Genomic DNA, 16566 nt, shown 5'->3' with positions numbered 1-16566 from the left:
AAAAACCTCCAAGAAAAACATGAACTGGTCTCAGGCCATGGAAGAGCTCAAAAAGGACTTGGAAAAGCAAGTTAGAGAAGTAGAGGAAAAATTGGGAAGAGAAATGAGAAGGATGAGAGAAAACCATGAAAAACAAGTCAATGACTTGCTAAAGGAAACCCCCCCAAAATACTGAAAAATATACTGAAGAAAACAACACCTTAAAAATAGACTAACTCAAAAGGCAAAAGAGCTCCAAAAAGCCAATGAGGAGAAGAATTCCTTGAAAGGCAGAATTAGCCAAATGGGAAAGGAGGTCCAAAAGACTACTGAAGAAAATACTACCTTAAAAATGAGATTGGAGCAAGTGGAAGCTAGTGACTTGATGAGAAATCAAGATATTATCAAACAGAACCAAAGGAATGAAAAAGTGGAAGACAGTGTGAAATATCTCATTGGAAAAACCACTGACCTGGAAAATAGATCCAGGAGAGATAATTTAAAAATTATTGGACTACCTGAAAGCCATGATCAAAAAAAGAGCCTAGATATCATCTTTCAAGAAATTATCAAGGAGAATTGCCCTGATATTCTAGAGTTAGAGGGTAAAACAGAAATTGAAAGAATCCACAGATTGCCTCCTCAAAAAGATCCCAAAAAGAGTGAAGTAGAGAATTTTCAAGCATTCTTGATGAAAAGACCAGAGGTGAATAAAAAATTTCACTTTCAAATACAAGACTCAAGAGAAGCATGAAGGTAATCAAGAAAGAGAAATCATAAGAGACTTATTAAAGTTAAACTGTTTACATTCCTACATGGAAAGATGATATTTACAACTAATGAGACCTTTCTCAGTATTAGGGTAGTTGAGGGGAATACACACACACACACACACACACACACACACACACAGAGATGGCACAGGGTGAGTTGAATATGAAGGGATGATATCTAAAAAATAAAATTAAGGGCTGAGAGGAATATATTGGAAGAAGGAGAAAGGGAGAGGTAGAATAGGGTAAATTATCTCATATAAAAGAGGCAAGAAAAAGCTGTTACAATGGAGGGGAAGAGAGGGAGGAGTCAACCTTACTCTCATCAGATTTGGCTTAAGGAGGGAATCACATACACATTCTTACCCTTCAGGAAAGTAGGGGGGAAGGGATAAGAGGTGGGGGGGGTGTCATAGAAGGGAGAACAGAAGTCTATAGTCAGAAGCAAACACTTTTGAAAAGGGACAAGGTCAAAAAGAAAATAGAATCAATGGGGGGCAGGATAGGATAGAGGGAAATATAGTTAGTCTTTCACAATATGACTATTATGGAAATGTTTTGCATAACTACAAATGTATAACCTATTTTGAATTGCTTGCCTTCTCAATGAAGGTGGGTGGGGAGGGAAGAAGGGAGAAAATCTGGACCTCAAAGTTTTAAAAACAAATGTTAAAAATTATTTTTACATGCCCCTGGGAAATAAGATATATAGGCAATGAGGTATAGAAATCTATCTTACCCTACCAGAAAGCAAGGGGGAAGGGGATAAGGGGAGAGGGTTGATAGAAGAGAGGGCAGAGAGGGAAGGGGTATTCAGAATGCATGACATCTTGGGGTGGGGAGTAGGGGAGAGATGGGGAGAAAATTTGTAACTCAAAATCTTGTGGAAATGAATGTCAAAAACTAAAAATAACTAAATAAAATTTTTTAAAAAAGAAAAATCATGGTTTTCAGGGAGTTCAGTGATTTTTAGTTGGTCTCGTCTTGTTTTCTAGATCAGTTATTTTTGTATCAGATATCCTATCTTTTGTCTCACATTTTGACCAGTTTTCCTACTATTCTGGTGCACTAAACCCTCTGCTTAATCATTAGATAAGTCATTTCAGACCAAAGACTTTCAGAATTGGAAGGGAACTTAGAGTCCATCTACTTCAATTTCAATCCCACACTGGAATTTTATTCACAGTATCCCTGACCAGTGATTATTAATCTTTTGCTGAATTTCAAATGATGGGAGACCAAGATGGATCGTTTCATTTTTGGACAGGTCTAATTGTTAGAAAATTCTTTCTTATACTGAACCAAAATTAGTTTTGTTTTAAGCAACTTTCACTAGCTTGAGCCTTGCTCACTAATAAAGATTACAAGTATGCGCCATCATGACCCTTACCCATGGTTTTCTTCACCCTTAATTATCTGATACAGCTTTGAGTCTTGCTCTGGATCTCTTTGCCATGTCATTCAACTACTTGGCTTTCCTCCTTTTAGGACTACCTACTAACTTTTTTTTCTAGTGCTCCCTGAGTTTTCAAGATCTGAGTGGAATCTAATCTCAAAGGCTACCTAGCAGTCGATTCCTCTTGTGCTGGATGATTAGAGCATCTGTTTTCTCCCCCTTGCCAGGCAGCTGATGACACAGTAGAGTGCTAGGTCTGTACTTCAAATATGGCCTCCCTGGCTAGCTGTGGGCAAGTCACTTAACCTCTGTTTGCCTCAGTTTCCTCAACTGCAAAATGAAGATAATACCTTCCAGGGTTGTTATGAGGATCAAATGTCATATTTGTGAAAAGCATGTAGCACAGTGCCTACTACATAAAAGATGCTATATAAAAGCTCATTCTCTTTGCCCATATTTCACTGTAGAGAAACTCTTAGGTGTCCCTCAGTGGGCTACAACATTTATTTCAAAAGTAGCTCTAAAGAAAAGAAGGCCACTTCTCCCTTATTTTCACTTTTTAATGTTTAGGAATCTCTTTCTCCCCACTTAATTCTTCAAGCCACACAAAAAAGATTAACCATACTAACCAAATACTTTGGCATGTTCCCACACCACCCACATATTTTTTATCTTGGGATTCCAGGGTTTCTCTACAAGTCCTGACTGGGGCCAGCTGGCGTCTTTCCCAGGGCCTTGTTTTGGTGAGCAGTAAGAAGTTAGTGGGAAATCAATGTCACACAGTTTTGGTCTCAGAAAATACATAAGAAAAGTGGCCATGAATTTTGCAGATTTCTGCTTTATTTCAGGTGGATGTAGACTTTCTTCATTTTGGGGTTCATTAATAAACTACAAGCTTCCAAGAAATGAAGTCCATAACCTTAGAGCTGGAAAGGACCTTAGAAGTCACTGTAATTGAACTCTTACAATCTGATACTCAGAAAAGGGAAACTCAAAGAAGGTTTATTGCCATATATACTTTTGCTCACTTCACCTAATTCTGAACGTCATGGATTCTCAATACACGTTTGAAATGTAGCATATGTAAAATGGGTGTGTTGAACTTGTTGGTGTATTGTCTTCTCCATTAGATCATGGGATTCTTGAAGAATGGGATTGTATTTTGACTTTCTTTGTATATTCAGCACTTAGCATTTTGCTTGGAACACAGTAGGCACTTAATAAATGATAACTGACTGACTTCCCAACCTCTCTATTTCTATAAATGACTCTTCATAGGGTGACCACTGCCTCCTTTTCTTTTGCCTCCCTATCTAATCACTAACCATGTCTTGTTTTGCCTAAATCTTAACCCAGACTATTAATTCATTGTCTTTTAAATTTCTTGTCTAGTATAAAGTCATGTTATTCCATACATTTATGCTCTAGCCAAATGATATTCCTTACTTCCTCCTTTATCCTGACCTCTGGTCTTCAAGACATTCACTAGCTTCACTATCCTTCTTGCATCTTCCTCTGATGAAATCTCTCTCCTCTTTCAAGGTCCAATTCCAATGTCACATGCTATATGAAACATTCCATAACTCCACTTCTACCCCTATATTTTCCCCCTCCTCCCCCCAAAAAACTGGTAAAAATGATTTCTTTCTCTTCCAATTTCTTAGCAATTTACCTGGAAGTCCCCCCCCCCCTTATTTCACTTTCTTTTATATAGCTCTGGACCTTACCCCATTAGATTGTAAGGTTCTTGAGAGCTGAGTCAAAGACAATAACTTGCATATAATAGCCGCTTCATAAGTGCTTGTGGAAATCCAGGGACTATATGTATACAATTACAAAACACTTTTCATGCAAATAAAAACATCTAAATGATTGGACAAATATTAATTGTTCGTGGGAAGGCAAAACCAATATAATAAAAATGACAATTCTAACTTAATTTGCTTTATCCACTGCCATACCAATCAAACTACCAAGGAATTATTTTTATAGAGCTAGAAAAATTATAACAAAATTCATCTGGAACAACAAAATATCAAGAATATTGAGGGAATCAATGAAAAAGAATGTGAAGGAAGGTGGCCTAGCAGTACCAGATTTTAAACTACATTACCAAACAGTAATCATGAGATGCTCTGGGACTGGCTAAGAAATAGAATGATGGATCAGTGGAATGGATTAGATACACAATACATAGTAGGAATATGGTAGAAGTAATCTAGTATTTGAATGTTTGATAATCCTAAAGATCCAGATTTTTCGAGCAAGAACACATCATTTGACAAAAATTACTGGGAAAACTAGAAAACAATTTGTCAGGAACTAAGCATAGACCAAAATCTCAAACCATATTCCAAGAGAGGGTCAAAAAAGATGGATGATTTTGACATAAAGGGTGACATCTTAAGTAAATTAGGGGAATATAAAAAGATTTTCCTGTAAGATCTATGGATAAGGGAAGAATTTATGACCAAAACAAGAGAAAAAAATATAATAAGAAATAAAATGGTTAATTTTGATTACATGAAATTAAAAATTAAAATAAAAAAATCTGTACAAACAAAACTAATGCAACCAAAATTAGAAGGAAAGCAGGAAATTGGGGAAAATTTTTATTATGATTTTTCTCTAATCAGGTCTTTATTTCTCAAATATATAGGGAACAGATTCAAATGTATAAAAATAAGATCCATTCAAGCAGTTTTGAGAAGAAGAAATCAAAGCTATCAGTAGTCACATGAAAAAATGCTCTAAATCACTATTGATTAGAGAAATGCAACTTCTGAGGTACCACCTCACACTCATCATATTGGCTAATATGACAGAAATGGAAAATGATAAATACTAGAAGTGTGTGTGGAAAATTGGGACACTAATGAACCATTAGTGGAGATGTGAATTGGTCTAACCATTCTGGAGAAAAAATTTGGAACCATGCCCAAAAGGCTCTGAAACAGTATATACACCTTGACCCAGAAATACCACTACTAGATCTGTATGCACAAAAAGATCAAAGAAAAGGGAAAAGGGCCTATTTGTGAAAAAATATTTATAGCAATTTTTAAAGAATTGGAACCTGAGGGGATGCCCATCAATTGGGGAATTACTAAGCAAGTTGTGGTATGTGGTTGTGTTGGAATACTATTATGCTATAAGAAATGATGAGGGGGATGGCTTCAGAAAAACCTGGGACATCTTATATGAACTGACGCAAGGTGAAGTGAGGAGAACCAAGAAAACATTTCAGACAGAGATCAATAGCAATATTATAATGATGAAAGACTTAGCTACTATATCAAGACAATGATCCAAGACAATTCCAAAGGACACACAATGAAAAATGTCATCCACCTCCAGAGAGTGAGTTGATGAACAGATTGAAGTATATTTTTTCACTTTGTTTTTCTTCTTCTTTTGTGTGTATTTCCTTCTGTAGTAAAGCTCATATGGAAATATGTTTTGCATGACTTCACAAGTATAATTGATATCATATTGCTTGCCTTCTCAAGGAGTGAAGGAGAAGTGGAAGTGAGAGAGTTAAAAACTCAAAATTTAAAAAAATGTTAAATATTTTTAAATATAATTCTGAAATATTCAATGAAATAAAAATATTTTAAAAATAAGTGCTTGTTGAATTGAATTATGGATTTCCTTTCTGTTTGTCTCTACCTAGGGCAAGATCCAATGCTATACCATCACACTCAATTATATTGATGAATTATCATCTTAGTGGGGCATCTCACCAATCTAATCCATCTTTCATATTATTGTCAGAGTAATTTCACTGCAATACTATGTGATATCGTGGTTATATCTATGTCTAATATCTACATCTACACATAAACGTACACATACATATATACACACATGTATATGCATATATGGGGGCAGCTAGGTGGCACAGTGGATAGAGCACTGGGCTTAAGTCTGGAGTTAAGTCTGAGTTCAAATCTGGCCTCTATAGTAGTAAGGCAAAATTCATGACCTCAGAGTGGGCCATAGACATGCCTGAGAGGTTTGGAATAGTGAAGTATAAGGAATCCTCTAGGTAGAAGGCAGAGGAAGTAGAACATTTATTTAGACTCCAGAGGATCAAATGCAAGGACCAATGCCCCCAATTTGATATAGTAGTAATAATATTCCAAAACCAGTAAGCCCACCTCACTGTAGTAACAAGGAAATTATAACAAAACATTATAGCAGGGAGCCAAGCCATACTGTAGCCTCCCCTCCCCTCATGCCAGGGCCTTCCTATAAAAGATCACTCATGAATCCTAACTCTCTGCTCAGCACTCTCCCCTGCAGCTCTGCTGACTCAGAGTTCCCTAATTTCCACAACTCTCTCTTGTTCAGCACTCTGTGCTCTGCAGTCTTAATGCTGGCTTTCCCTTTATGTTTGCTGCCTCTTAATGTCTGCTGCTTTCTGCTGCTCCTAGTTCTGGGCTCTCTTTTTATACAGTCCTAGCCATCACCTGATTGACTAGAACTCAGCACATGTATCATTGGCTCTGGTCTTAGCAACTCCCCTTAGGGCCCTGAGGGCTTCACACCTCTCACAAACTAGCAAACTAGTTTGCTAACTAGCCTGGGGCCTCACATCTAGTTAGTGAAAGAGTGTGGGCCTGTCTCTAATCAGGCCTCCATTTGTTGGCCCCACCTGAGGCCTATTCAATGGGCAGGAAAGATCTTTCACTCACTAATTGGATTTACAGCCTCAGACACAAGTTCTGTAACCCTGGGCAAGTCACTTAACCTTGTTTGCCTCGGTTTCCTCACCTGCAAAATGATCTAGGGAAGGAAATGGCAAACCATTCCAGTATCTTTGTCAAAATAAAGAAACAAACAAAGCCAAATGGGTTATGAAGTGTCTGAAATGACTATACACCAACATATGCATATATGCACAGTGTGTATATCCACATACTATATACGTGGATATGTTTACATCCATATAAATACACATACATATATATGCATATATCTATCTTTTCTCCATAGCTAGTATATCCTTCCTCAAGGTCAGGGACAAATCTTGTATTTCGATGTGGTGATATCACTATTTTTTCCAATCTCCTTGGCTGTTTCTGTCAATAGAATTCTAGGAGCCCTAGCCAAGCTGGGACTCTGAAATGCCAACCAAGAGCTAGGTTTTAATTTATAGAATTGTAAATATCTGTTTCCTAGATAAAATAAATATATCATACTTCTAGTAGTTCTTTAAAGAGAAACTATAATCATACTTTGCCCTGAGCTATTCTAAGAAAGACAAGAAAAGTTCCTTTCAGATATTGTTTTCTAATTGGCTTGCTGTTGAGGCACAAGCTACATCACATGGTGCAGCCTCAGTATTACCTCATTATCCATTTTAGAACCTATGAAAAAAATGTCATTTCTGAACGGGTGGATTATGTGTTGATGAGCAGATGAGGAATAGCAACCCAGGAAACTATGAAAATCCAGGAATACTTTCTGGGGACCACCATAGTTTAAAAATCAAAAAAGATCAGTAGAATTCCTGTCAAAACATATTCAATATAAATTTGCTTCCCTTTCTGAATACAAACTCCCTACTAGCCATGTGACCTTAGGGAAGTCATTTCCCCTCTCTTGGCTTGGTTTCCATACATGTAAAATGAGAGAGTTAGACTAGATAGTCCCTAATCTCTATTTAAGTTCTCACATTTTATCATCATCCTAAAGCATGGATGGGGAACCTGCAGCTTTGAGGCCACATTGGGCCCTCTAGATCCTCAAGTGTGGTCCTTTGACTAAATCCAAACTTCACAGAACAAATCCCCTTAATAAAAGGATTTGTTCAGTAAAACTTGGACTTAGTTATAAGGCTACACCCAAGCACCTTGAAGGCCACAGGTAGCCTTGAAGCTGCAGGTTCCCCATCCCTGTCCTAAAGTTTTATTAGTAAGAATAGTAACATTTACTTATGCATTTATTCAGCTAATCCCTATATTGTTGTTTGTTGATTGGGTCAGGTTTCTGAGTGTCCTTTATGTCTTGGGAGGGCACTGTTATTTCTAGACCTCTTGGGCAATGGTCTTGGGCTTTCTCCACCTGGCTATGAAGTGAGGTAAGGGTCAGGGTAGCGGCTGGTGTTTAATCTGCATGGCATCTGCTGCCTCTCTCTCATTGAGGACCCATTGCTATTTCAACCAGGTTCATCTACTTTCCCCATGGGTGGCAATTTTTAGACAGTTGTTGATAGTCATAAGTGGGAATGATAGGCACCTTTTGCGAAAAAAGGGGCTTTTCTTAATGGTGGAGGTGAGGATGGGGCAGGTTGGAAATAGGGCTGATTGTGAAGGAGGATACTACTGATGTACAGGGAACTTGTTAACCAACTTAGATTTTAAAAAGAAATATACAGAAAATGGAAGTAATGATTGTAAATACAAAAGCATGGTCTAATTTTTAAAGAATAATGTCAGGAGAGCTGAGATTTACCATCTCTTAGGAAAGCTAAGTCTACAGAATACTAGAATTTTTTAAAAAAATCTGAACTGGGGAAAAGAGAAGGATCAATGAAGGAATAAGACCACTGCTCAGGGTGAATGGAAACATCATAACGCTTGGATAGTATCTTTCACCACAGAAGAGGCTAGGGAACAGATGGCATCTCTACATGGAAGATGCTAAGGACTTGCTTCCAGGAGAATAGTGACGACATGTAAGGGAAGTACCTTGGAGCATGTGTAAATATTCTGTAACTGGTTTTTGTCAGCTAAAAACATAGTGAAGAAAGTGCTCTTTATAGGGAGTCATTTTTTTTAAAATCCCATATATTTCAGTCTTTCTTTTTGTTTAACATGCTTAGTTGGAAATCAGTGACCACTGAAGGAAATAAAGTTTATAACCTGTGAGTTCAAAAGGTCCAGACAGCTCCTTAGCATCCTATTATTCCAGAGTTCGAGTTTATAGTCAGGTGCAGCATCACTGATGTTCCCAATGTGTGAAGAGAGTGGAGCTTCTCTCAGCATCCCAGCATTTCAGAGTCTAGGCTTATCAGCCAGAAGAGCAAGGAGAGCCCTTTGGGACTCTAACCTAGACAAAGGTGAGAAAGAGGCTTATCTGGCAGTGATGCCACATATGGACATGAGCATGATGGGAACAATACTACATAGGAAGTGAGGTAAGGTTTGAACCTACTCCTACAGAGTCTGAGGGGGCATAGTGAGGCACACCCCCAAGGCATTGGTTGAGTCAGGGGAATATTTGTATGTTTATTTTTACTATATTTTTGAATTAAATATCCTTCCGAAAAAACTAATCTCTTGTTAAATGGAACTATGCTAGTCACTGGCTCTCTAACAAATAGAACAGTCAATGGGGACTTGAGATAAAGGTGTTAATGAAGAGAGAGGCCTCAATTCTCTAGCAACACTGAAGGGGAAAGGTAGCCGCCTGGCCCAAGACAGTGGGTCTAGAGTGTATGTGTTACATACAGAATTAATATAATTAATATAAAATAAAATAATAAAGAATATAAGAAAGATCAGTGAAAATCTAGAAAAGAATGCAATGATTCCAAATAGCTAATCTGGCTTTGTGAAGAGCAGTTAATTTCTTTCTTCCTTTATCTCTTTCTTTTTCTGTCTTCCTTCCTTTCTTCCTTTATCTTTTTCCCTCTTTTTCTTCCTTCCTTCCTCTCTTTCTCTTCCTTCCTTCCTTCCTTCTTTCCTTCCTTCCGTTCTCTCTCTCTCTGTCTCTCTGTCTCTCTCTCTCCCTCTGTCTCCCTCTTTTTGTGTAACTCTCTCTGTCTCTCTCTCTCTCCCTTCCTTCCTTCCTTCCTTCCTTCCTTCCTTCCTTCCTTCCTTCCTTCCTTCCTTCCTTCCTTCTTTCCTTCCTTCTGTCCCCCCCCTCTTCCTTCCTTCCTTCCTTCCTTTCTTTAATAATAGATGAAGGAAATACTATAGATATCATTTACGCAGATTTGCCCAGCAAATATTTGACAAGGTTCTTCCAGCAAATTGGATGACTGTGAGGACACAAAAATATCTTCCCAAGCTAGTAAAATGGGCTGAATATAAAATGATGAAATTTAATTGGGATAAATATAAAATGTTACACAAGTTAAAAAAAACTTCCTACTACAGAATGGGAAAGGAGTGGCTAGAAAGGCATAGGAAACCGTCTAAAAATACTCATCTGAAGAAAGTTCAGTCAACAGTATGCAGTACAGGAGGAAAAACCTAGCCTAATACAATCCTAGGCTGCATTAAAAGAGGCACAAGGCTAGGGAGTTCATAGTCCTGTTGCATTCTTCCTGGTCAGCACACATCTGGAATGTCTTGCTAAGTTTAGGGCACCATAGGTGGAGAGTATGTGGAAGATTGTTTTGGGATGGTGAATCATCTGTCCAGGGGATGAAGGGCCTTAGAATCATACTATATATAGTTTGCTGGAAGGAAATGGAGGTGTGGCAGAAAACATGCCAAAGTGGTGAATGGAAGACAGGTGGGAATACTTACTGGTCTAGGTAAAGGAGTTGAAATAGTTCTTGCTCCCTATGACCATTTCCAGGATATCCTCCTACTACTATTACTCAGTAACCTCTCCTTTGAGGTTCACAAAAATCTATATCTAGCCCCTGATACAATCCTAGTAGCTATTGTCTACAGACCTCAAGACATTCCACTTTATTCCTCAATGAGTTAGGTACCTGGTTCATGATCTTTCTCTTCTCCCCAACCCCTGCCTCCATACTAGGGGACTTAAATACATATTCCCTCAAACACCTTAATCTCCCAGTTCCTCAACTTACTCATTTCTCAGACCTACTCTACCCTTTTTCAGCCACACAAAAAGATACTCTAGATCTTGTTGTAAATCAGCAAAGCACCACTTCCATGTTTTTGAACTCTGAAATTCCCTTATCTGGTCATAATCTATTATCATACTGCCTCTTCCCCTCCTTTGCAGCCCCAAAACCTGTTCTTTTTCCACACCGTGATCCCTTGGACCCTTGATTCTCTCTCACACCATCATCTCACGCACTAGTTACACTTTCCTTTTACAATCTTGACTAGTTCCACTCCATGCAGTCTTCTTCACTTGAGTCCTTTGCCCTATTATCATTGTACCCTGCCAAGCCTTAGCCTTGTATAACTCTCAACATTTGCTGCCTTTTCAAATGTTGCTGGACAGAGGTGGAGAAAATATTGTAAATCTGCAGACTGAATCCACTACAAATTTTTCACTTAACCTCAACCGGGCCCTTTCTGCTGTTAGGCAATCCTTTTAATTCTCACGAATTAAGCTTACTGTACTGGATCTTCCAAAACTTTTCATCCTTCCTCAAGCTTACCATGACTCTCTTTCCCCTGACCATCTCATCTGAGAACCTTACCTCATATTGACCTCAAATTGAGGCCATTTGCCAAGAGCTCCCTCTTCTCCACTCTTCCTTATCTATTGCCCAGATGCCTTTTGCCGATGTTTCCTCATTCACTCATCTCACATGACGAAGTAGCCCTTCTTGCAAAGTTTTACATGCATGAGTGTTCTCATTCCATCACATTCTCTTTATCTTCTATCCTCCACCCCTTCCATTGGTTGGTTCTGCATACAGCCATTCCTGTGTCTCCCCCATTCTTAGAAAACTTTGACTTGACCTCTCCATCCCTGCTGTCATCTCATATCTTTCCTCCCTTTTGTGGGTAAACTTGAGAACAACTTCTTCAATAGGTTATTCTACTTCCTCTCCTCTTAATCTCTTCTTAAAATTCTTACCAATCTGGCTTTTGACCTTATCGTTTAACCCAAACTGTTTTAAATCCAATAGCCTTTTCTCAATCCTCATTCTTCTTGACTTCTCTCTAATCTTTGATTAGATCTCTCTCCCTTGATACTCTCCATGTTTTTCAAACACTACTCTACCTATCCAACCACTCTTTTGCAGACTTCTTCGACAGAATCCCATTTCATGTCTTCTAATTGCAAGTGTCCCATAAATTTTTCTCCTAGGCCCTCTTATGTTTTCCCTCAACACTATTTCATTTGACCATCTTTATGCTGATGATTCTCAAATTTGCTTATCCATCCATAACCTCTCTGCTGACCTCCAGTCTCAAATGCCCAACCTCCTATTGGATATCTTGAACTGAGTACCCTGTAGGCATCTTAAATTTCAACCTATCCAAAACTGAGCTTTATTACCTTTCCCCCTAAACACTTTCCCCTTCAAAATTTTGCTATTAATATTGGCGGCACTACTGTTCTCCCAGGCTGACAACTTAGGCATCATCCTCAATTTCTCACTCTTACTACTCATATCCAATCTCTTGCCCTTCACAACATCTCTCTTGAATATACTCCTCTCCTTTGATATTTTCATCACCGAGATGCAAGTCCTTATCTCCTCATGCCTGGACTATTGCAATAGCCTGCTAGTTTGTCCTTCCTCTACTCAGTCTTTCCCCATTCCAATTTATCTTTCATTCAGCTGTCAAAACTGATTTTCATAAAGTGCAGTTCCGACCATGTCACCCCCTACTTAACAAATCCCAGTGACTGCCTATTACTTCCAGAATCAAATATAATCTGCTAGCATTGGAATCCTTCAGAATTTATTAACACCCCCCTACCACCACCTTTCCAGGTTTCTTACACTTACATCCATCCCCCTTACTTTGCAATCCAGTGACCTTGGCCTCCTTGTAGTTCCTTGCATTAAACTATCTCCCTACTTTGGGCAATTTTCCCTGGCTATCTTTCATGCATGGACTTTTCTCTTTTCTCCTCACCAACCCTTGGTTTCCCTTTAAGTTCCAACTCAAATACCATCCTCTACAGGAAACCTTATTTCTAATGCTTTCCTTCCATTTATTATTTCCTATTTACCCTGCATGGAGCTTGTTTGCACATGGTTGTTTGTGTGTTGTCTGTCCACATTAGACTGTGAGTTCCTCAAGGTCAGGAGCTGTCTTTTGCCTTTCTTTGTAACCCTGGTACTTAGCACGGTACCTGGTACACAGTAAGTGCTTAATAAATGTTTATTGATTGAGTGCAGAGAATGGAGGATGGCTGTTCTGGGACCTTCGTGATGGTGGGCCAAAGAGAATAGACATTTATATAGCACCTACTGTGTGCCGGGCACTGTGCTAAACAGTTCTTAAATATCATCCCACTTCAGCAAAACCGTGAGGTACTGTTGTTATCATTCCCACTTCATGGTTGAAAAAACTTGAAACAAACGGGTTAAGTGACTTGCTGAAGGTCAAACAGTTAGTAAGTGCTCGAGGCTGAATTTGAACTCAGGCCTTCCTGACTCTAGGCCTAACACTTTTACACACTGTACATGAAGAACTCATCAATGGAAGAAGGGTGTTGTTGGGACAGAGGCAGAACAGAGCTGAAGCATGGTTGTGACTTTTCTCCCCTTATTTCACATTTCCAGTCAAAGAAGTTATGATTATTTGTTGGGTTCATTAAAGAAGGCATTTTTAATCCAAGTACATTCCCTTCTAATTTTGAGAGTTTGATTCTGCGGGCTGCTAATGTGTGTATGCTTCACAAATATGCTCTCATTGTTACAAGTCTTCAGTTTTTTAAAGTGACTTCTACATTTGAACATTATGTAAATTCGTCATGAAATCTAGTTGGGAGGTGCAATAATTTGCATATATTTTGTCTTGTCCTAGAGACGATGCAATGTAAAGTCACAGGAACCAAGCTGAGTTAACACTTTCATGTGAAAGCACATCTGCAGAAAGCCTCAAGTCTGGCTAAAGCTAATATTTAGCCTTTGGAATTCAAGAATAAACCAAAGGAAAATTAATGAGTTTGCCATTTATTCTTCCCTGCTGGACATTATCAGAATTCAACTCTTAGACATAACATATATACAATGAGGTACAGGAAAAAAAAGAGTTGAATTCACTTGCTAGTGTGTGTTGGAGTATTTCCAGTGACAAAACAGATCTTACTGTTGAATTTCAGCCTCTGCTACAGCCAACTTTAGTCAGCAGCATCCAGTGGGTCATTTTTTCCAGTCTGACCTTTTGAGAATGACTGAAGGGAATGGATTTTATTGAACTGATTTTGTTACTGAGCCCATCTTTCTTTTTCTCCTACATGACAGGTCTGCCACAGGATGCTTTTTCCTTGAGGTCAGCTTTGTAGAATCATCCAGTCGCTTGGTAAACAATAAGTGCCAACTGACTGTGTGCAAAATACAAGTATAAATAATATGTTCTCACAGACCTTACCACCTTGTTGGAGAAGCCAAGAGAGATATACAAATAAAGAAAACACCATATAGAATGTAATAAGTGACATAAGAAATAGGCCAGGAAACTGCTAAGAGCTTTGGAGGAGGGAGAGGTGACATTCATTTGGGAGGCGATAGAAAGGTTAATGTAAGAAGTAGCTGAGCTAAATCTATAAGAATGGATGAAAGGGAAGAGAGCAACAGTGTAGCTGAGGCTAGAAGTGCCTAATCAAGTTTTACTTAAGGTCTTAATAAGTAAAGGAGGGGCCTCTTTTCCTGTCGCCGCTGAGTCGAGCGGAGGCGGAGGCTCCCGGGTGTTTTCAAGATTTAGCTTCACCCGTGAACCGCTGCCATGGCCGAGGAAGGCATTGCTGCTGGAGGTGTAATGGACGTTAACACCGCTCTACAAGAAGTGCTGAAGACCGCACTCATCCACGATGGCCTAGCTTGTGGAATTCGTGAAGCTGCCAAAGCCTTGGACAAACGCCAAGCCCATCTTTGTGTTCTTGCTTCCAACTGTGATGAACCTATGTATGTAAAGTTGGTTGAGGCCCTGTGTGCTGAGCATCAGATCAACTTGATCAAGGTTGATGACAAGAAGAAGCTGGGTGAATGGGTAGGCCTCTGTAAAATTGACAGAGAGGGAAAGCCCCGTAAAGTGGTTGGTTGCAGCTGCGTTGTTGTTAAGGACTATGGCAAGGAATCTCAGGCCAAAGATGTCATCGAAGAATATTTTAAATGCAAGAAGTGAATAAGTAAAAGCCTTGGTCTGATTTGAAAAAAAAAATAAGTAAAGGAGGGGAATGAGAGTAAGGTACTAAAAGTAGATTGAGGCTAGAGTGTAAAAGGCCTTGAAGGACACTGTCATATTGAAAGTTTTTGAGTAGTGCAGTGTTATGATAGAGGGAAGACTTCTGAGTGTGGTGTGTAGGGTAAGTTGAAATGAGGAAAGACTAGGAGATCATTTAGGATGTAGTGCTGAAGTAGAGTTGGAGATCTGAACTCAGTTGATTGCTTTATTAATTGAAAAGGTTTTCCTCCCTGACAATATTTCTGTCTCTTCATTTGATCCACTTCCACTCTTCTTCAGGTGCTGGTATAAATCTGATTCCTAGGGAGAGTGAGTATATGGTCTCTTTGTGTGGTCATGTATCAGATGTAGCAAGATTCATGACCTTGAGGATGACCGTGAACATGCCTGTATGGTTTGGAATCGCAAAGTATAAAAACTCTACAGGTAGAAGGTAGAGGAAGTATAACATTTATTTAGACATTAGAGTATCAAATCCCAAAACCAATGACTCTAATTCGATATAGCAGTAATTATATTCCAAAACCAGTAAGCCCACCTCAATGTAGCAACAAGGAAATTATAATACAGTATTATAGCAAGGAACCAAGTCATCCTGTAACCTTCCCCCCCCCGCTGCTAGGGCCTTCTCATAAACAATCACTCACGAATCCTAACTGTCTGCTTGCCTGCATCCTCTCCTCCTGCAGTTCTGAAAGCCCTTGCAGTTCTCAGAGTCCTTGCAGTCTCCTGGATTCTCTGGATTCTCAGTTCTCCAGTCTCTTGATGCTGTAGATTCTCAGTAATTTGATCTCTGAAACTCTGTGGTCTGCACTCTCTGCTCTGCAGTCTCTCTTGACTCTGACTCTCTCACTGTCTGCTCTTCAACGCCCTCTTGATGTCTGCTGCCTCAATGTCTTCTTGGTGTCTTCTTCTCAATTCTGCTTCTCTCACACTCTGGGCTCTCTTTATATACAGTCGTACCCGGCATCTGATTGGCTAGAACTCAGGTCTCTGATCGGCTGAATTTATGCACATCTGATTGGTTAGAACTCAGTGCACATACAATTGGCTGTGATCTTAGCACCTCTCCTTAGGGCCCTGAGGGCTCATACCTAGTTATTGAAAGGGTGTGGGCCTGAGGCTTCCTACCTGGTAAGTAAACGGTGTAAGTAAAGGCCCTATTGAAGGGAAGATCTTTAATCACATTAACACCACAGGTCAGCTCTGGCGAATCAATATTGACTCAGCTTTGCTGCTATTTCTGCTTTGAATTTGTATTCTTGTCCTAATGACTGAGTTCTTATTATGTTACTTGTGACCAAGCATCTGCTTAGTATAACTGTTATTTCAGATGATACTTCTTTATATAAAGGTGCTGCATATGCTTTGGGGAGATGCTCAC

The 16566-nt window shown here is 39.2% G+C and overlaps 1 protein-coding gene across 1 annotated transcript; it reads left to right on the top strand.

The window, feature by feature from the left end:
- Positions 1–14673: 14673 nt before the first annotated feature.
- LOC118848190 (40S ribosomal protein S12-like) lies at positions 14674–15122 on the top strand. Its single transcript, XM_036757001.1, has one exon. It carries the CDS (start codon positions 14724–14726, stop codon positions 15120–15122), a length of 399 nt encoding a protein of 132 aa, XP_036612896.1. The 5' UTR covers positions 14674–14723.
- The last annotated feature ends 1444 nt before the right edge of the window (positions 15123–16566 follow it).

Source organism: Trichosurus vulpecula, chromosome 4, assembly GCF_011100635.1.
Source record: "Trichosurus vulpecula isolate mTriVul1 chromosome 4, mTriVul1.pri, whole genome shotgun sequence".
In the NCBI taxonomy this organism is placed as follows: domain Eukaryota; kingdom Metazoa; phylum Chordata; class Mammalia; order Diprotodontia; family Phalangeridae; genus Trichosurus; species Trichosurus vulpecula.
This window is presented reverse-complemented; position numbering and strand designations above follow the sequence as displayed.